The 21,486-nt window shown below is 38.8% G+C and overlaps 1 protein-coding gene across 1 annotated transcript in view; it reads right to left on the bottom strand.

The window, feature by feature from the left end:
* The window catches only part of ttyh2 (tweety family member 2), a 73,107-nt gene that overhangs the window by 7,743 nt on the left and 43,878 nt on the right, over positions 1 to 21,486 (bottom strand). The window contains exons 4-8 of the mRNA XM_039616518.1: positions 19,571 to 19,791; positions 16,484 to 16,579; positions 6,491 to 6,563; positions 470 to 539; positions 262 to 317 (exon numbers count right to left, since the gene is read on the bottom strand). Of these exons, the coding sequence (XP_039472452.1) occupies positions 262 to 317; positions 470 to 539; positions 6,491 to 6,563; positions 16,484 to 16,579; positions 19,571 to 19,791 (516 nt within the window). The remainder of the gene's footprint in view (positions 1 to 261; positions 318 to 469; positions 540 to 6,490; positions 6,564 to 16,483; positions 16,580 to 19,570; positions 19,792 to 21,486) is intronic.

The following is a 21,486-nucleotide window of genomic DNA, read 5'->3' as shown; positions in this document are numbered from 1 at the left end:
ACATGTGTACCTAATAATGTTGATGGCAAGTGCATAGCCACCAAAATAACATTTAACAATGTTAAATTGTATCTGTAAAATACCCAGCAAGTGTCCAGTTTTACCTGCACATCATAAATCCTCATTTATGGATAAAGATTTAATTTCAAATGTCTACAGAACATTTCTTCGTGTTAATCAAAACTCTTTTGGCTTAGATGTGTGGACATTTTATGACCTGCAATTTTTGCGAGGAGCTCTGCAACACATCCTGTTTCCTACCTGCTGGAAGGGGTTGGAGAGAGTCTGGTTGCAGTACAGATAGTAATGAACAATATCTGAGAAAAACACAAACACAAAAGCAGACAGAAAATGTTTTTTCATCATCATTGTCCTCTCTTTGCTAAATATCAATTATCACCATGGCCACAAATTTATGGTCACATAATGAATCCATTAAAGGATCATTATTATTCACACTGAAGCTTACCAGCACTGATGACATCCTTTGTTTTACTCATGATGTATTTGTCAGGGGAAACGCAGAAATCACTTGTGCCCTAAAATAAAACAGAAGATGTGAGAGGAGTGGAAAGAGAGTGGGAAACAAGGACATATCAGAAAAAAAGATTGAATGGTTCACATTTCATGACTCACAAAAAAATTCATGACTCACATTTCAAAGAAGGAATGATGTGGTGTGTCAAATACCAAGTAATCAGCTTGACAATTATTTATACATATTTTTTTTAACTAAAACATTTTTCCAGAAACATGAATAGTGATTGCTATCATTTTTAGCGCTTTTTGACACAGTGGAGGGAATAAGGCTGTTTTTGTACCCCTTTAACACATCTTAACAGGAATGCTTTTCAATTCAATGCAACGTGCTAACAAGAAACCTGCCTTGGCAAAAATAACAAAAGACAAGTGGCAGTCTCCGCTGAACTGTGCCGTCTGAATGCTAAATGTCCCCGGGGCTCAGGACAAACACTGCGTGTAGCTTAACCTTCTCTGGGGGTACACTAATGAGCCCCACACAGAAGAGATAAAGCAAACTGTGTTTCCCAGCAAACCTGAGCTAGTTTGTTAGAGACGAGGGATACCAAGGAGCGCTACAATTCAAGAGCAAGTCTGTTAGAATTCCTGAAGGGATGACAGTGAATCTCAGAAAATGCAAAGTTCTGACTACCCGCTGTTGGTAATTAGGAGTTCTGCCAATGGGGTGTATTCATTATGCATTTATTTACTAAGTATTCAGCCATTAATTTAAGTGCAGTCTGCACACAGACAGGATGTGAAGATTATCTTGCAGGTCTGTCAGTCACACCTGTAAATATAGTCACACATGAAGCTGATCAGAAACTCAGATAAATCCAGATTCTATGTACTAAACAGTGCAGAGCTGTTAGTTCCCGTGGTTGCGGTGGGTGTTTTTGCATCATTAGAGCAGGGCAATGAAATTCATTCTTATTTAAAGTGGGACACAGCTACGCGACTGCAGTGGCAAATCGATTTTCACAAGTTCAGCTCTCAGTCGGGGTGGAGGAGGTCGAAGATTTTCAGACATTTTCAGATGGCAGTGGTACGTGGTGGTTAAAGAGGTCACCATGTGTGTGGTGTTCCTGCACATACGCACAAATTCCCCATAGGTGCTAGCTGGCTCGGTGAGCTGAAGAACTGTGTAGAACAATTACATCTAAACAGGAATGTTGGCCTGTCCTGTCTTCAGTCTGTAGTGCCTGAAAATGCTGTCAGTGATTTTATTATAAATGAGGTTTTTGCATAAATTCAATCAAATAGTAAATTCAAAAGAGATCTTTCAATTAATGAGTACTTTCACATCTTTCTCTATGTTAAATTTTGTTTTTTGGAATTAGGGCTGAAAAGATCAAATAAACACATTCTAACTGCTTTTTCCGCTTTTCTCTATTTTATATAAATTCTAAAAGAATTTGTTTAAAGAAGACACTTGATTAAAAAGTGCATTCTCATAAATGTGTTTTCAACAATTCCCAGCATAAAGAATGAGTCAACATTTATTAAAGATGAAATGCCTTCATACGATGATGTATGATGTCTACAAGTCTGTTATTAGAAACTAAAACCTGTTAAGTCCACACTGACTCACAAGCACCAACTGTCTGCCTAACATTTATGCAAGCAGTTTGTATATAACCCTCACATTTATATGAAGGAACACACACACATGAAATCTGGGCCTCTCACATAAACATCTCATTTAAGAAGTAACACCTGCATCGACATAAGCACAAGCTCCTATTTACACGCATAAATGATGTCTGAGGAGCCAGTGCAGATTGTTCATGTAATTGCTTTTACGAAGCCTTTATGATGTTTACTCCCAGGCAAAGAAAAGACCCAAGTGGACTTCACCTATAAATTCTCAGAAACAGAGGTACAGCAAAAGCAGATTTCTATCCTGACTATCTACACAAATGTATCATCTGGATCCTTAATTAATTTATTAGACTACCTGTAATAAAAAAAGGAAAACATTTCAGAAATGTGTCAAAATAAAATTTTTCATTATTAGTTATTTTGTTATTTATTTTGGTATTAATTAATAGCAAACTGATTTCAACATATTTACACCCAAATTTGAGCACACTGGACTTCTCAGAAAAAAAATCTGTAATGAATTGAGCATAAAATTAAACAGCTAAAACTAATTTTTCTGTCAAGGACTGCAAGCAAATAACTAATTTGGCATCCTAATCAAAAAAATATGTTTTCTGATTTTTAAACATTTTCTTGTAAAAAAGTACATCAGAAAATTCAGGGTTAACTATAATTATATACTGGTATTAAAAATATTGTTTTTAAAGATCCTGTGCATAGCAGTTAATTAACCATTACAGAAACATAAAAAAAATATTATCAATAAACTCATTTACAGTTTGATGTTAAGTGGAATAAATGAGTGGACCTCTGCTGTCTGTCAATCTAAAGAAGTTTAACTACACATTTAAACCCAGAGATATTTTAATATCAGAAAAACTCAAGTTTTTGCTACTTTCCTGATAAGAAATGCTGTTCTAGAAAATTTAAAGAAATCTGTCAGCATGGCCCTAAAATATGACAAATTAATGTCTAAAATTACAGAAAATGTTACGGTAGCTCACGGAGTTTTTGTTAATTCACAGAAAATGCCCATTTAAAAAAAAATTATTTATGTATTTTTTTAACTGTGGACCCCAACCCCCCCAGAAAAGTTTCACTTTGTATCTGTCTTGTATACAGTGTACTGTCAGCACAGTGGTGCAGTAGTTAGTGCTGTTATCTACTAGCAAGATGTTTCTGGGTTCGAACCTGACCAAAATCATTTCCAAGTGTACGAATGAAAAATAAAATATATTGATGATTTTCTAATACAGCTACTCTTACACTTTTTTTAAAAGATCTGTGTATGTGCCGTTTTAATAAAGTGCAAAATTGTCACCAGAGTTTCAAGACTGGGCTCTACAAGGTTCGGCCCACAAGGATAAGAATAAGTACCTCCTGTTCAGGGTAGTACCCAGTAACAAGCTGCTGTACCGCTAAAGACAGGTTCTTTATTTTTTGAGGGTGTACAAACCATTCAGAGTCAGCCTCAGTGACACCCAGCAGACAGGTTACATAAAAGTGAGACGGAATGATTTTGTAACACACATAAAATCATTACGTCAAAGAGGACAAGATGTACCCGTGACTCTTCTGAAGCAATTTATGAAAAGTTATATTATTCATTTATCAAGTGGAGATGTAGAACAAGAAGACGTTTTAGTTAGATTACCACGTAATTTACTGGATGCTTTCAAGTTCCTTAAAGGGAAAGTACTGTCTTTCCGTTGATATAATCCTTACACACCATACAGGGAGTGCAGAATTATTAGGCAAATGAGTATTCTGTCCACATCATCCTCTTCATGCATGTTGTCTTACTCCAAGCTGTATAGGCTCGAAAGCCTACTACCAATTAAACATATTAGGTGATGTGCATCTCTGTAATGAGAAGGGGTGTGGTCTAATGACATCAACACCCTATATCAGGTGTGCATAATTATTAGGCAACTTCCTTTCCTTTGGCAAAATGGGTCAAAAGAAGGACTTGACAGGCTCAGAAAAGTCAAAAATAGTGAGATATCTTGAAGAGGGATGCAGCAGTCTTAAAATTGAAAAGCTTCTGAAGCGTGATCATCGAACAATCAAGCGTTTCATTCAAAATAGTCAACAGGGTTGCAAGAAGCGTGTGGAAAAACCAAGGCGCAAAATAACTGCCCATGAACTGAGAAAAGTCAAGCGTGCAGCTGCCAAGATGCCACTTGCCACCAGTTTGGCCATATTTCAGAGCTGCAACATCACTGGAGTGCCCAAAAGCACAAGGTGTGCAATACTCAGAGACATGGCCAAGGTAAGAAAGGCTGAAAGACGACCACCACTGAACAAGACACACAAGCTGAAACGTCAAGACTGGGCCAAGAAATATCTCAAGACTGATTTTTCTAAGGTTTTATGGACTGATGAAATGAGAGTGAGTCTTGATGGGCCAGATGGATGGGCCCGTGGCTGGATTGGTAAAGGGCAGAGAGCTCCAGTCCCACTCAGACGCCAGCAAGGTGGAGGTGGAGTACTGGTTTGGGCTGGTATCATCAAAGATGAGCTTGTGGGGCCTTTTCGGGTTGAGGATGGAGTCAAGCTCAACTCCCAGTCCTACTGCCAGTTTCTGGAAGACACCTTCTTCAAGCAGTGGTACAGGAAGAAGTCTGCATCCTTCAAGAAAAACGTGATTTTCATGCAGGACAATGCTCCATCACACGCGTCCAAGTACTCCACAGCGTGGCTGGCAAGAAAGGGTATAAAAGAAGAAAAACTAATGACATGGCCTCCTTGTTCACCTGATCTGAACCCCATTGAGAACCTGTGGTCCATCATCAAATGTGAGATTTACAAGGAGGGAAAACAGTACACCTCTCTGAACAGTGTCTGGGAGGCTGTGGTTGCTGCTGCACGCAATGTTGATGGTGAACAGATCAAAACACTGACAGAATCCATGGATGGCAGGCTTTTGAGTGTCCTTGCAAAGAAAGGTGGCTATATTGGTCGCTGATTTGTTTTTGTTTTGTTTTTGAATGTCAGAAATGTATATTCGTGAATGTGGAGATGTTATATTGGTTTCACTGGTAAAAATAAATAATTGAAATGGGTATATATTTGTTTTTTGTTAAGTTGCTTAATAATTATGCACAGTAATAGTCACTTGCACAAATTATTCCTCAAAAATACAACTTGCCTAATAATTCTGCACTCCCTGTAGATGGACCTGAGCGCAGCATGTGTCATGGTGCAGGAGACGAAATGGACAGGATGAATCATCTACTGAGAAATTCTGTATTTGTCTGTATTTGCAATGTCTTGACCGGTGGATGCAGATGGGGGTTTTGGTGTTTCAGTCATACATGTGTGCCGTAGCATCGCTATAAAAGGAAACCATTAGTGTCATTGTGTCAGGAAATGAAGACCACACCGAGTGAAGCCTCGCAAAGAAGACTTGAACATGCAGATAAAAAGGAAGATAAAACCAGACACCACTGTGCAACAGATCGAACTTCTCGCTGTTACTTACTCCTGCTTACTTGACGCTCATTATCTCCAAATTTAATTCACACATGTAAACAATCCTCTGCTGCCCTGAGTAAAAAAAGCAACATCCAGCAACAAAAATGAGAAAAATAGCACACACGCCCGAGGCAGCTTAGTCAAACACTGGTGCTCAGCCATCTGATATTCATCGTGTCTCATGTTTCTCTCTATTTTCACGGTGAGTTCTCACCTCCACATCGATCAAACACTTGCGCGGCTTTTTTAAGCCTTGGGACGGTGATAGAGAAAAACACTGAAATTAATCACCTACTCAGTGTGAATACGGCAATTGGATTCGTGTTGTCATAATCCTTGAATTGGAATCGGGTTTTTCAGCTCTGTATAATGCTGCTGAGAAGGTGTGGGTTTGCAATTTTGTTCTTTTGTCAGTCTATTTTTAATGGCGTGTGGTTTGACAGCAGAGATCAAAAGCTCATGATGTGGTAGACGGATAGCTGTGATCAGAAGAATTTGAGATTGGGCAGTTATAAAACCTGTTTAGATGACTGTGTGCATCTGTGAGGGATCTCTGTCACTTAGACTGATTTCATAAATATTATTGTTACCTTAAAATCCTGATAAAGCTTAAATACTTAGATTTTAAGCTTAGAACCACTAATTAGCAGCTAATACCTTAAATATTATGGATATAAGTGCATATATGTCTATGAGACAGTTGTTTAATTACACAGAACTGTGGATGGTCATCTTTTCCCCCTCAGCCAAATACACATTTTCTAAGTGCACTATGCATAAAGTTGAAGTAAATTCTGCAAACTATCAAGTATCATAAGAGAGGCGACCAGTTTAGGGTATTTTATATCAAAGTAAGTCAGTCACTCAGGGGTGAGAAAGCGAGGGAGCTTACCACAGCGGTTGCCAGGTCAGCTCCCAGTGAAGTCCAGCTCAGGACTAGCGTCAGCACTCCAAACACCATCATCCTGCAGAAATACAAAGAAACAACGGTCAGATTGAAACTCAGTGCACTGATCTGTTTATTTGCTAAATCAAACTAAGATTAACTGAAGGCTCAGTAGACCATGACACAATGGCTCATTAAAGCTTGGTATTTATCCAAGTGAATGAGTCAGTGATTTAAGTACTTGACCCGGTTTGCATTAGGTTCATTCCAATTACTTGCAGTGATTACAGGTGAACAGTATTGTAATCACACTGCTAGAAAAGCAAGCAGTACCCTGGGTTTGTCATACAAATCTGCAATTATTATATCAGCACCTTTAATTTGATATGGTTCCTACATCAACATTCATTTGAAGATGTGTTTTTGAGCCCCTAATATTAAGTCTAATCACTCCATTTAATCTCTGTCTTTGCACTGATAGAAAAATCACAAAGCTGAATGCCATGAATGCTAAGATATGCTTCAAAGGAGAGTTGAGTCATTATCTTTGCAAGCAACTACTTTTCCAAACTAGTAATCAAGTGATCCCTTTGGAATAGTTGCATGTTGTAAGCATGTCTTATAACTACTGTATATAACAAAATAACAATCAAAATGGAGAAACAAAAAGAGCCATTGTAGAGTCCGTGTCATAACAGCTTCTGCTACTCAAAAGAAATGGCTCTCGACCCAAGAGGAAGAAATGCTGATGTCACTGGCCTGTCAACACCAGAAAAAGTCACAGCGGTCATGTTTACTTCCATGGAGTTGATTCTGCTGCCTCAACATACAGCTGCAGAAGAACGGCTAATCTTCAACAGTGGTCATCCGCTCTGTTTGCCGACATCTGATTATAGCGAACTCAGTGGATGGATATTCCTGCACCCATGTGTTTGTTTTACAGTGAATCCATACCCTGATGATCTCAATTTATTAGATGATAAGAAGATGACATCAAATGATATACACAGAGGCTGAGAGATTGCAGGCCCTGGCTGTCCATTTTGGCATGCAGGAAAGTGTTGATGGACTAAAATAGGAGATCAATACCTATTAAAAACAATCATAGATCAGCTCTGGTTAAGTGAAAAGAATTTCCAGAAAATCCGATAAGCTCCTGCTTCATGTCACCACAGTTTAAATCGGATTTTTTTTTCTATGCATGTCCAGGCTCATTGCCAGCCTGTTCATCTTTCAGCACCCCACAGATCCCAGGCTAATCCATTTCTCAATGCACTGAATTGATACTGAGCTCCCAATATTGAACTTACAATCCGCTACTTCTGTCCTTTTCCCTTTATCTCTACTTCTCTATATACTCCCTTTGCCATCTCTACAGTGTATTTTCAACGCCCTCTGCCTTCAAATCAGATCCTCATACTTAAAGTCTGACTCCTTCCTTCTGTCTGATACAGCGCTCTCACTAGGCCCAGACAATTCGCGAGATAGGAAAGAGAGTGAGGCTTCACAGATTCCTTATCTTAATTTGAACTCGACAAGCAGAACTAATGCAAACGTTCTTTACCATCTTACTTGTTCACTGCAATAACCTGCGTTAATATGTGATTATATCTGCATATGGCTATATAAAGGGCTCTGTATAGAATACTTTGCACCAGTATCACATCTGGTTCTTGATGGTAACTACAACAACTATAAAGGGATAAGAAGAAAATTCTGATTCATTTTCTGACACTTTTGTAATTCCTCCTCGCAGACAAAAGCCTCACAGGGTTACATTTGCTGTGCCAATTGTCTCTCTTTCTGTCAGCAAAATTACACAAAAGCTACATGGTCAAATTTCATCAAACCTGCTGCAGAGATACAGCAGCAGAAAAGAATGAACCTTTTGTATTTTGGTGCAGATTCTCACTTTCTCACTTTCTTTAAAATTAATAGCTAGGACATTGGCCTTAGAAGACTGCGCTCTTCCTGTATTTTTCCCATGAAATACTAATGCTGCATCTCAAATCATACATTTCCTCTTTTGTTTGCCTAGAGTAGTCACACTAAAAAGGACAGCTATACCCAGTACACTCCAAGTAACTTGGTGCTATGCTCAAAACAGACAAAACCCTGAGTGTAAAATTCTGTACACTTTTCATTTTCACTAGCCACCATCTTGGTGACACACCAATAATTTGTTTGCCAGTAACAGGAAAACATTTTCAGCATAGATGGAAATGCTACTGTTAGCCATCTATATCTATATCTGTATCTATAGCTATAACAAATAATTTGAAAATTCTTTGATAACAAGTATAATTATATTTTAGCATTAAAAATGCTGTTTTGATAAAGAGCTTGTGCATACTGGTGGATTAACTATTATACATACATTAACATAGAAAATGATTTTGGCAATTTACGCTAATTTAGGCTTGTTAGCCCTGCAATAGACCGGCAGCCTCTCCAGAGTGTACACCGGCTCTCACCCTATGGCTGCTGGGATAGGTACTGAATTGGATGGATGGATGGATGGATGTTAATTTAGGGCACATGATCTAATAAATTTGTTAAGAACTGGAGCTGGTCATGAGAGTTTGAAAAATGAAGAAAACTGGACTTCTTTAATGTTTTCACCATTCACCTAAGATGCTTCTTCAGTTCACAAACTTGTTTTTTCAAGCTCTTAAGACAACCATAAGTTGAATGATAACCTACACACTGGAGCTGTGTCTTGGCGTTTATTTTGTTTTCTTCGGTGTAACAAAATTTAGCTTTGGATATGTGGACAAAGGTTTGACAAGTTGTAAATGTAAGAAAAGTTGGCAGCTTGTACAGCAATGGTCAAATGCTCCAACTGTCATTTCCAATGAGCGAATAGCTCTTTCTTTTTTTTTTCTTAGGTCAATTTGCTGGTCTGGGACATTCAGGTCTGTGTTATCACAATGCCAAAGAAGAAAGGCGAAAGGAATAACCTGAGAGAAGCAACCGTTGCTGTCCACAGGGAAGCCTGTCATACTACAGTGAGAAAGATTATTCACAACTGGAAAACAAGTCAGTCGCCAATCTTCCCAGCAAATTCACCCTAAGGCCAGACTTTGCAATGCTCAGAGAAACTGCACAAAAAAACAGTTAAGCTACATCTCAGAATCTCCAGGCTCCAGTTAGCTGGTTAATGTTAAAGTTCATGATAGTAGAATTAGAAAAATATTGAACAAGTATGGCTTGTTTGGAAGAGTTAACGGGAGAAAACCCCCCATCTGTAACGAAAAAAAAAAACATGACAGTGCAAAGTTGCATCTGAAAAAACCACAAGATCTTTCGAATAACATCCTTTGGACATATGAGGCCAAAGTGGAGATGTTTGGCCATAACACACACTGACCATGTTTGGAAAAAAACAACACCAAAAAACACAGCATGTCAGCATAAACATTTCATATTAACTGTCAACAACGGTGGTAGAAGGATGATAATTAGGCTCATTTCACAGTCACAGAACCCGGGTAGTCTGGAGACATCAAGTCAACCTCTCTGTATGCCAAAGTCAACCTGATTGAAATATTGTGGTGGGATCTAAAGAGACCTGTGCACAGATGAATACCTGCAAATCTCAGTGAACTGAAGCAAATTTGTAAAGAAGAGTGGGCCACATTCCTCCACAAGAATGCGATGATGATGTTGGTTTATGATAAAGTCATACAGCATAAGAAATTGCAGTTGGTTTTTCACAGGACTGGATAGAGTCATGTAAAAAATGTTCCGATGACTGTAGCGTGTGTAGTGGTATGTAGAATGTTTTATACTGAGACCCAATGTAAATGGGAAGCGGGGCACATGAACTGCAAACTGCTCTGTGTTGAAAGCACTTCTCTCTTTCATTCACCATGCATTTCTCTGTCTTTGTTTTTCCAGTCTTTCCTCATTTTGTCCACGTAGCTACATGTTTCTGATCTACGGTAACTGAGCCCATCAGTTGATGAGTGTTTATTGTTTGATGTCTTCTCAACACTACATAGAGAAAAGGTAATTACTTTTCTTTGTAAAGTGCCCTGTGATGACTGTGATGACATAAAACTAAAGTGAAATTAAAATAAATTATTCAGTTTTGTGCTCTGTGAGATGAATGGGAATCAATGGGATACAAGGAAAATAGGGTGTAAAGTTGAGTCAAGTGAAAAAGTTACAGAGTTCAATGAGCAGGTCAGATGATGCTAGTAAATGCATTCAAGGATGAGGTCAAGTCACTCTGAATTAAATCAGAGTGGGAAGTGGGTTTTTTTCTCTACTAAAAAAAATCTTTTGCTGTAAACTTCTGTTATAGCTAGTCTATTGAAATGTATAGAAAGTGAAAGCTTTGTCATCCTTACACAAACCCCCATTAAACGTTCTAATTAAAGCTGAGCAAAATGATAGAGATGTGACCTCAGAGCAGATATGCATGGGTACTGAGACCTCACTGCCAATGCTAATTAGCTTGAGATAGTAATCACATATTTCTCTCAGTTTCTAATTTTGGCTTCCACCTTGTGATTGCCATCTTAGAGACCATCACAGACTAACTTGGACTGCAAGTTAAACTGTGTTTATTTCCTCTGAGCAAATTTAGGAGATTGACCTTATTGTCTAAAATTTCTTAATTATGAAGACAGTTGTGGCAATATGGATTTTACTTAGTGAGTACAATTAAGCTAAAGTATAATTATTATAATTATACTTAGTATAGTATAATTATTATGTGTTTGTAAATATAAATTGTTTCTACAAAAAGTAACTAAATGTATTCCTGTTTTTCTTCCTTCGGGCTAATGCAGGGGTCTGCAACCTTTAACACCCAAAGAGCCACTTGGACCCGGTTTCCACGCAAAAGAAAATACTGGGAGCCGCAAATACTTTTTGAAATCTAAAATGAAGATAACACTGTATATATTGTTTTTTTACCTTTGTGCTTTGTGTGAACAACTAAAGTAAGTAAGTAAAGTTTATTTATTAAGCGCTTTTCACAGACAGGCAGTCACAAAGCGCTGTACACAAATATTAAAATAAACAATACAATCAATAGACATTATACACAATGTAAAAGATCAAATGTAAATAATGTAAAGAATATAAAATACGAGATCAACAAAAGGCTTGTTTGAACAGAAAAGTTTTAACTGCTTTTTAAAAAGAATCCACAGAGCAACTAAGGTGTGTTGCTTATGAAACCGTGAAGTGCTACAGAGAAAATTACATTTTATTTATGTAATTAACAGATTTTGAACTCTTAAAGAAATATAACAAAAGGAAAGACACCCAGCTGAACTAAAATGATCCATGTAGCAAACAAAACTGTTGTGAGCAGCCACCCTTTTAAAAAGTAATTGGAAAAAAAAAGCACTATGTCGCTAAAAAAAAATAGATATTTGCAAAATTCTGCCTAAATATCTATTTTACCTTGTTAATGTGTGTGGCGGGCGTGGTCTGCAGTGCCACTGAATGGGAGTCGGACGCACCTGAGCGGCACCCGCAATCACGCCCGCCGCCTTAAAGTCTGTGCTCTCTCTGCTATTGTGTTGTCGGGTTGTGAGCTGAAAAGCTGCAGCCGGCTGTATCGCGATACAGCAACCGTGTGTGAAAAGTGGTCAATATAGAGATGCTGAAAAGCATGTTCATGCAAACATCATCGTCGGGTCTGCCGTGATATGTTTACAATGAGACTTCTGGTCCCGAACCTCTGCTCACAGCGTCTGCTAATCGGGGCTTTCATCTTTATGCAGGACTGTAAGCTGTCATCTGTGAGGCGGGAGCGGTGTTTGTTTTTAACATAGTTCACGGTGGAGAACAGCTGCTGACATAATGTGGATCCGAGGATCCATAATTGGCCTACCTGGGGTCGAAAGTCTCGATAAATGCACGGCGTTTCGCGGGGGTACACGGCTTCCCGAGTGTAACGCTTATTTTGAGCGATGAAAAAATAATAAAATATTATTTTATTTTTATATTTCAAAATCACAATAATCTTCCAATATAGAACTACAAGTTTTTAAAAAAAGAACTAAACACAAATAAAATGCACTTCAGCTAAATACTTCTAATTTATTTTCCCAAACCACGCGGAGCCGCAGTATAAGGACTAAAGAGCCGCATGCGGCTCCGGAGCCGCGGGTTGCCGACCCCTGGGCTAGTGTCTTAAACTTTTAAGAAATTTAACTTAACAATTAAACTCTATATTGTCTTTGGAAAAACACAAAGGCTCCGGCACACTTCCTTGTGGGACACCTTTAACACAAGAGGCTAGTTTGGACATTTTAGTCGGAACAGAAAATTATGCGTCTTTGAGTACAGAACAAACTTCATTTGGTCCACCTTGCTTGTACTTGGTTGGACCCCTTTTTCTTTCAGAGCTGCTTTAATTCTTCCGGGCATAGATTCAACAACATGCCAGAAACATTGCTTGGATTGAGATCTAGTGACTGTGGAGGCCATGTGAGTATAGTGCACTACGTGTCATGTTCAACAGTGAGTGCACTGTTGGCCATTTAATAATAGCTGAACATTAAGCAGTGTTCAGCTGGTATTGAATGGCCTAAAGTATTTCAAGAAAATATCCACATATGATAACAGCACCATCAGCAGCCTGACCCTTTGATACAAGGCAGGATGGATCCCTGCTTTTATGTTGTTTACACCAAGTTCTGACCCCATGATCTGAATGTCGCAGTATAAATTAAGACTGCTCAGACTGCGCAATGTTATTCCAGTCTTCTGTTGTCCAATTTTGGTGAGCTGTGCAAACTGCAGCTTCAGTTTCTTGTTCTTAGCTGACAGAAATGGCAACCAGTGTGGTCTTCTGCTGCTGTAGACCATCTACTTCAATGTTCAACAAGTTGTTTGAGTTACTGATGCTTTCCCAACAGCTCAAAGGAGTCTAGTCATTTTCCTCTAACTTCTGGCATCAACAAGACATTTTTGCAGTTCACTGGATATTGGCTTGTTTTCAAACCATTTTCTGGAAATCTCAAAGATGATCTACTGGGATTTGTTGGGAAAATCCCAGTAGATCAGCAGTTTCTGGAATTCTCAGACTAGCCAGTCTGGCACCAACAACCAAGTCACGCTCAAAGTCACTTAGGTCACCCTTTTTCCCCAATTTGATGCTCAGTTTGAACATCAGCAGGTTGTCTTGGCCATATCTATATGCCTAAATGCACGGAGTTGCTGCCCTATGGCTAGCTGATTAGATATTTGCATTAATGAACAGTTGAACAGGTTTATCTGTGCAATTACCTCCTTCAATGTTTACCCCAGCACTAATGGGTAAATTGACAACATATGCTAAAGTTTTTCCACTACAGTAGGAACATTATCTCTCCCTGGCTCATTTATTTTTCACTTCCTTGTTTATTTTTTCCAAATATGAAGTGAAGTGAGGGACCCTTCAGGATACCCAACTCAAGCTTGCTGCTGCACTTACATGGGACACCCCCCAACAACAGACTTACAATGCAAGCTTTTGATCACAGAGGTGTAGTTAAACCATCAATACAACGCAGTGCAAACACGCTAACCTGAGAGATATACCACTGCTTGTTGAGACTACTGCTGTCAGCATTTCAGAAGCCCCACGCCCACCACAGCACCTAACCGTGGGCTCTGAATCTAGATTTCCCTTGAGGGGAAAATTAGTATTGTCACTTCCCACTCCCCGCTGAGATGAGCTTGATGTTTTATGCTTGATGAGCAATTAGCTAAGAAGATAAAAGCCAAACATTAAAGCTGCACATGTTCTAAATTTATATAACTATTTAAGAAGAGATGGTTGACTGATATGTTTTTTAGGACAACATAATCGAACGCTGAATTATGTTAACAGGCATTTTATGGCAAAAAGTGCTGTATTTTTTTCCCAGCTCATAGTATTATTCTGTCACTTTTAGTGTCTTTCCAAGACTTTAAGAGATATTACTCATGCCATGTTATGTAAGATGAATGAAATATCTTGCCATTGAACATCTGTCAGATATGTTAATTAAAAGCACTTGTTTGTTGTGCCCGTGAAAGTGCAATTCAGATTGCTTTACATTTCTCTAAATGCAAATCAGCAGTATACAAGCACAATAATGAGGCTTAATTACAGCTCCATGATTAAAAGGGTGAGCTGGAAATGTTCTACAGTGAGTCATGTGAGCGTTGAAGCAGACTCGGCTGCCTGAACTAAAGCCTGTTCTTTATTCGCTTCGGGCTTGTTAAGTGTTCTTGAGTTAGTAATCTGGATATTCAAGGTTACTTAAGAAATTCCGGCCTCCCCTGAAAAACCGTTTATTACTTTTAACGCAACTTGCGCTGCGAATCCTTGCTCGTCACAGTCCTAATGATCTCCGCCATCCAGGGAAATTAAATTTCTTCTGTCCTTTACTTTAGGAATACACATGCACTTGAAGCTTTTTGTACTTTACAGCACTTTCAGACCGAATATGCATAATAGTTTCTGTGTATCCGGATTTGAGATGACAGTTTTTAGTCACCACCCAAAACCAAAATGTCCTTGCCACGTTAAAGACGTATAAAAAGAATCACAGCTGAAAAACTCGACCGCAAAAAATGCCTCTTCACAAAAACAAGCAGTTGTAAAAGATACACAAATAAACATCTCTCTGACAGTGAGCTTTATAAATCTCTAACGTGTAGGTGTAAGCTGTTACTGTATGTCACAGTAACACCCAGCCAGACGGCATGTACCAGAAAGAGTTGGTAGGCCTCCAGAGTGTAATTTGCCCCCAACCACTTCCACTCTAGTGGAAGACTGCATCTCTTGGGAAGGCAGACACTCTTCACACTGACTCATCTTATGTGTGTGTGTGTGTGTGTGTGTGTGTGTGTGTGTGTGTCTGTGTGTGTGTGTGTGTGTGTGTGTGTGTGTGTGTGTGTGTATGGTTAGTCCTGGAGTGCATTTGTGGTTAGTAGGGCAAGTTTAGCAGAGCTCACACCCTGAAATGACTGATTGCGAGGGACAGAATGCTGAATGAAGGAATAGAAGGCAGGACAGATTTCATGTTCTTTCTCTGAAAGCTCCTTTTCAGCAAAACATGCACTACAGTGTGTGGGAAAGTGATTATTAGGTTCATTAACACCAACACGCTGCACATTCTGGCTGCCTATTAAAAGGCAGACGAACCAACACCTGTTAATGTATTACTGTGGGTTTTTTTTTTCTTTTACTGCTTATGTTTTAGTATAGCTGGCATGTGCTGTCACATATTTATCATTCATTCTGGATGTTTGTCACTCTGAAGAGTAGCATTAGTGTGATACAACTAAAAACAACAACAAAAAAGCTATAAATCACATGCTTTATAATCTGGAGATACAATAAAATTCCACCTACTGTTGTTTAATGTAATTCATGCCCAGCCTATTTAGAACAGGTCAAGTGTTAAAGAGGGAAAACAATCTTTAGGAAGTTGTATTGCTGATAACATCTCATCTCTCCCCTGCTTTCCAAACCTCTTTGCAAAGCAGAGCCACTGAGATGGTAACGCTGAACAAGTTCAGCCCACTGCTGGCAATGCTAAAAAGCAAAGGGTGACATACGGAAATGGCTAGAAGACGAGTGTTTGAGCAAGGATGTGATTCAGTGCTTAGCTGCCTTGTTCACAGACAATTTATCACGCCTCAAGCTTCCTTCATCTACACCAACTCATACTAATTCACTCAACTCATCTCTATTTTTGTTTAAAAAAATAGAAAAATGGAATATTTTCAGAAAAGAAAAATGAATATATTTTATTTCCATAATAGCACCCCGTTAGTTAAGGCTTAGCCTACTAATCTCCCAACTGACTCTTTCTTTTATATATCCTGCCTTTGCTTTTCACCCACTGTCTCTCCCTCCTGCTGTGCAAGGAAAGAGAAGAAAAATATCACATAAAAGAATTGGGGGGGAAAAAGGAACAGATTACCACTTTTCGTGTGAACAAAAAGATAGCTTGTTGCTGTAAAATAGCTCAATGTTACAGGGTATATAAGACTCACGTTGTGAGCAGCCAGCGGGACTGCTTGGCCAGTCCCAGACAGGCCAGCAGGCAGATGATCAGGTCCAGGATGAGGAGCAGCAGGTATGTGAGCCACCTGCAGACACAGACAGACCAGAAAATTAAACTGCTGCTGGTGAATGCCTTTTATTTATGGGAGGTGACGGAACATGGGAGGTTAAAAAGAAATACAGTTTCTGAAATGTAGCCTTTATTTTTGTACTTTTGCCTTTATTTCTACCCGTAATAATACCTTTGTTGTCAATAGCTGGAGACGGGTTTCTCTTGAAAGCAACCAACAACGTTTTTTCACAGCAGGCATCACTACCAATTTATTTTAAATTACACATACAGAAATATGAATTCTGAGAGGTAAATCTGCCGCATAATTGTTTAAAACTGCACCGCACTCCGCTGTGCTAGCTAGTGGTTTACCAACTGTTAAAAAAACAGGATTTCTGCAGAGAATCATTCTTATTATAATTAATCAAAATATACAGAAAAATTCAATCGATGCTGGAACCTAGTGAAATAAAAAATGACTTGTAAAGACAAGCAGGAAAAGAAAGAAAGGGTAAAGTATTGCACCTAATTTCACATCATCGGATACGTGCATTAGAGGTGTGTGTGAAAGTGTGTTCGTGGTGGCGGGTGTAACGTGGTAGAGTTGTCCACCTCACTGTAACCATCTGTTATTCGAACAGTTTGTGGCTGGACACAGTAAACCTGTCCAGATGGCTTATAATGAATGGATTCAAATCCATGTGGCTGAATGTTTCATGCTATGAAAAATACAAACTGTGGGGAATCGTTTCAGTTTAATTTCCTGTCTATTTCCATCGTTGTTCATCTTCCACCCTGCATACATTACTCTGACATCACTTTGTATATTCTTATTGTCTATTTAATCATTTCTTTCTACTTCTCACCAGCCAGAGTTTCTACCCCTCTGACAGAATCCATCTCACATCTCTTCTCCATCTTTTTTTCCTCCCCCTCTTTGTCAGTCTCTTTAATCTCTCTCCCCTCTCTCTCTTTCCCTTTTAGCCCCTTTTCTCTCCCTCGCCGCCATCTCCTTCCTCGTTTTATCTTTCCCCCCTCAGCAGGGGACAGTACAAGAAGCTGGGGCATCAGCATGGGAGGTACTTCAGTAACGCTGCCACCTTGTTGTCTATGTTATCCTAATCCAATTAGAGTCTGAGCAAAGCATGAATACACGCGGGAGGTTGAATGGGCGGCATGTATGTATAATAAAAAGCAAGGCCTCTTTTCCCCAAGAAAGAAAATACAAGAAGACTGAGATTTGTCCGTCTTTCCTGATGTTTTGCTCAAGTTCTACCTGTTTACCCTCACAGACAGGTCAAAGGTGACTGTATCCTGCATCTAAGCGTCAGGTAATTTTGTGAGAAAAAATCTGGCTTTTGAAAGTGTTTATGTACACAAATATTTAACTGTCTGCAATGTATCTGACTTCAAAACACAGGAATAACAATGAAGGATCGCTGTTCCATTTTTAATCACTTATCCTTGTGAAGGGCAGGTTGCCAGTCCATCACAGGGATAACACCCAGAGACAGACAGTCATTCACACTCAGATTAATACCTACGGCCAATTTAGAATCACCAGTTAATCATTAATTAACCTAAGAGGCATGTCTGTGCACTGAGGGAGGAAGCTGCAGCCCCTGTGAGGACCCACACAGGTACAGAGAGAAAAGGTAAACTCTGCTGGGCAGTTCTTTTGACTTAGAAACCATGTAGATAAAGAAAAAAGTACTGATGCTGTTGATATCTAAATCTGATGTGATAAAAACAGATCAATAGAGAGAGAAAAAAACTGCATGGTAAACTAAGAATGTTTAGAAACAGCAGTTTTGCATTGGGCCACAGTTAAAAGGAATACTGAGCAATTCCTGGAAGTAATAATGTTACTTTTTGTGACTAAGTAACAAAACAACACTGGAAGAGTGAACAACACTCAGGCTTTTATAAGTTCAACATGAAAAAAAAAACGAAAAAAAAACAAAACAGGAAGCACACACAGCCAACCGCATACAAACTATTTGTTGGAGTGCAGCAGTGATAATGAGTCCATTAACAGCTTACAATGTCTGGCTGTCTGCTTGCAGTCTGCCTACACTTTTAGCATGGAGCTATGTGGGGTATTGATTTATTGGCTTAGCAAAGGAGTCACATTACAGATCAATGCAAACACATAAGCCTGTCTGTTACTGCAGACTCCACAGAAAGCACCACTGAGCCTATTCAAGAATAAAAATAAAAACTGGACATGGGCCCATTTTTTTTTTCTCTAAGACGATGAGAGTAACAACAGCGAGACAAAGCCTCGGAAAATAGCTCCGCTAACACATTGCAGTAGTTTTTGCAGTAGTAGTTGCTGTTTTCATTTATGCAATGATTGCTAATCATTCAATGGGATGCTTCTTTTTTTGAACATCCTAAAGAACTGTCTGGAAGATAATTAACATGCAGTATGTAGGTACACACACAAACACAGCTGCATTATTATTTAAACCCACCCAATAAATATTATGTGATATATTCAGGTCATAGCATGTAGAAAGTAATCTATTCCACTGTGTTCAAATTGCTCATTGCAGCTATAAAACGAATGTGCATGACTATATGCAAGTTTATTTAATTTGGATTATTTTTTTAACATAACACTGGTGAATTTGCCTTTTAGCTGCACCGATGCTTAGATGTCTTCTAGATAAACTTTTGCCATATAAACTGATATAAAAGACTGTATGTATGAAAAGTAAACTCGTTCCAAAGTCATTAATAATTATATTCCTTAAACACTTTTCTACTGATTTTCATTGTATAAATAAATGTGCAAATTCCACCTCCCACGTATCTGGGGAGCTTTAAACCGTTAAAAATGTTCAGGGCAACAGAAACGTGCACCAACTTTGACAGAAATATCCTTCCTGAATCCTGTCCTCGAGCTCTGGGTGGTTTTCTCCTCCTGTTTAACTAGACACTTTTATAGCATCGCCCACACTGCGAGTAAACAGATTCACACACAGTACAACCCTGACACATGTACTCTTCTGTTCCCCACCTGTAGTACTCTATGGTTGCTGACTGATCGGCAATGGATGCCAGGTCCACTTTAGCTTTTTCCCAGTCAGACAGTCCGAGCAGCTGTTTGATCACATTGTCAGCCATCTGCTGCATGAACTGCAGGGTCTGCACGTAGTCGCCCCGTGTTGCAAAGATCTCATCAAGCCTCGCAAGGTGCTGGTGCAGGCCACTCCTCATGTTGCTCATGGTGCCTGAAACCTGGAGCGCACAAGAAGAAAGAGTGGGGGAAGATTAACTGAAACAGAAAATACAGTTAGAGGCTATGAGTCAATGGTATTAAAATACATTAATAGATCTATCTAAAGTACTTTATAGAAGTCCTGAGAAACAAAATTTCTTTCCATGTTTTTTAGGAAAATTAGGTAGTGATTTATTGAAAAATATGCAAATGTACACAGAAATAAAAAATACAACCTGTAAGGCAAAAAAGAGAGTTTGTTCACTTTCAAAAAGCTTGAAAGTCAGTATTTGGTATGACCACCTTCAACACAGCCTGAACTCTCTTAGGCAAGTGTTCTTGTAACTTTTATAAGTAGTCTTCAGGAATAGTTTTCTAAACTTCTTGAAGGACATTCCACAGCTCCTTTGGCAGTCTTTTATCCCCTTCTCTGTCAAGATGAACCGCTTTAATAATGTGTGCTTTTTTATTCATTTATGTTTTTACTGTTGTTGTTGAAGCAATCAGACAGTTTCCAGATGGTACAGCATGGCTGATCAAAAGCTGATGGCTGAAATACAGCCTAAAACAATCACAGAGCCTCCACTGTGTTTTACAGATGGCTAAAAACAGTCACAGTTTTAACCCCTTTCTGACCTCTTCTGACTCTCAGATAGTATTCATCTGCTGTAGATAGTTTTTCAACCTTGACAGTTCTTTTGCACTTAACATGCCAAGGTCCATGTTTTTTGTTTTTTTTAAGGACACATTACAAAGATACGCCAATAGCTCTATCAGAATCACCTTGTTGGTGCAAAAATACTATTTCATGCCCGACAAGCTGTCTAACAAATGTGAACAAATTATGTGTTTTTGCAAAAGAAGCTACAAACAAAATCCTTAAAGCTATCTTATCAGGTACAAGGACTGGATTGCAGAAGAATGTAAAAACAGTTTATCTATCTGTCTGAAATAATGTACTAAACAGCAGTGAATTTTAGCAATGGACTACATATACTAAGTATAATATGCTTCTAATAATATTCTAAATATAGAAATTTTCTGTTGCTTAAAGTGAGGCACTCAACCGGTCAGTCAACAGCTGCTCTTATTCAGCCTTTCACTGAACAATGGAACAGAAAAGTCCATATGAAACAGCTGTGTGTGTGTGTGTGTGTGTGTGTGTGTGTGTGTGTGTGTGTGTGTGTGTGTGTGTGTGTGTGTGTGTGTGTGTGTGTGTGTGTAGGAAATCAATTGAAGTAATTCATCTTCATGTGTTAAATGCTTAGGCAGTGAGAAGTCTTCTTCACCATGTATGAACTTCCATTAGTTTACAACATCTCCAACAAAAGCAGACGAAGCAGGAAACGCAATCAATCTGAGGCCACTCCCTGACCTTTAGCCATGCGCTTAGCGTGGTTAAAGGTCAGGGAATAGCCTGACCTTTATGGGGATGGCAACATCTCTCTGTTGGTCGGTAAGTCTCTCCACCGCTTTGTTAAAACATCTTTAAAATTATCTTTAAAAAAATCAACTGTTAAAGAAAATGGTTTTCATAGTTTCCACATCGTAGATTATGAATCAAAGCACTCAAATCCTTGGAAGAGAAATGTATTGAAAGTCAAATGACTACTTAGTGTGTTCTCATCTAGTTTTGCACTATAGATTTTTTTTAACATGCAGGTTAGATTTAAGCACTGGGAAAAAAAGATACTAACACAGTCCTTTACAACAGT

This window comes from Oreochromis aureus, linkage group 8 (genome assembly GCF_013358895.1).
Source record: "Oreochromis aureus strain Israel breed Guangdong linkage group 8, ZZ_aureus, whole genome shotgun sequence".
Classification (NCBI taxonomy): domain Eukaryota; kingdom Metazoa; phylum Chordata; class Actinopteri; order Cichliformes; family Cichlidae; genus Oreochromis; species Oreochromis aureus.
This window is presented reverse-complemented; position numbering and strand designations above follow the sequence as displayed.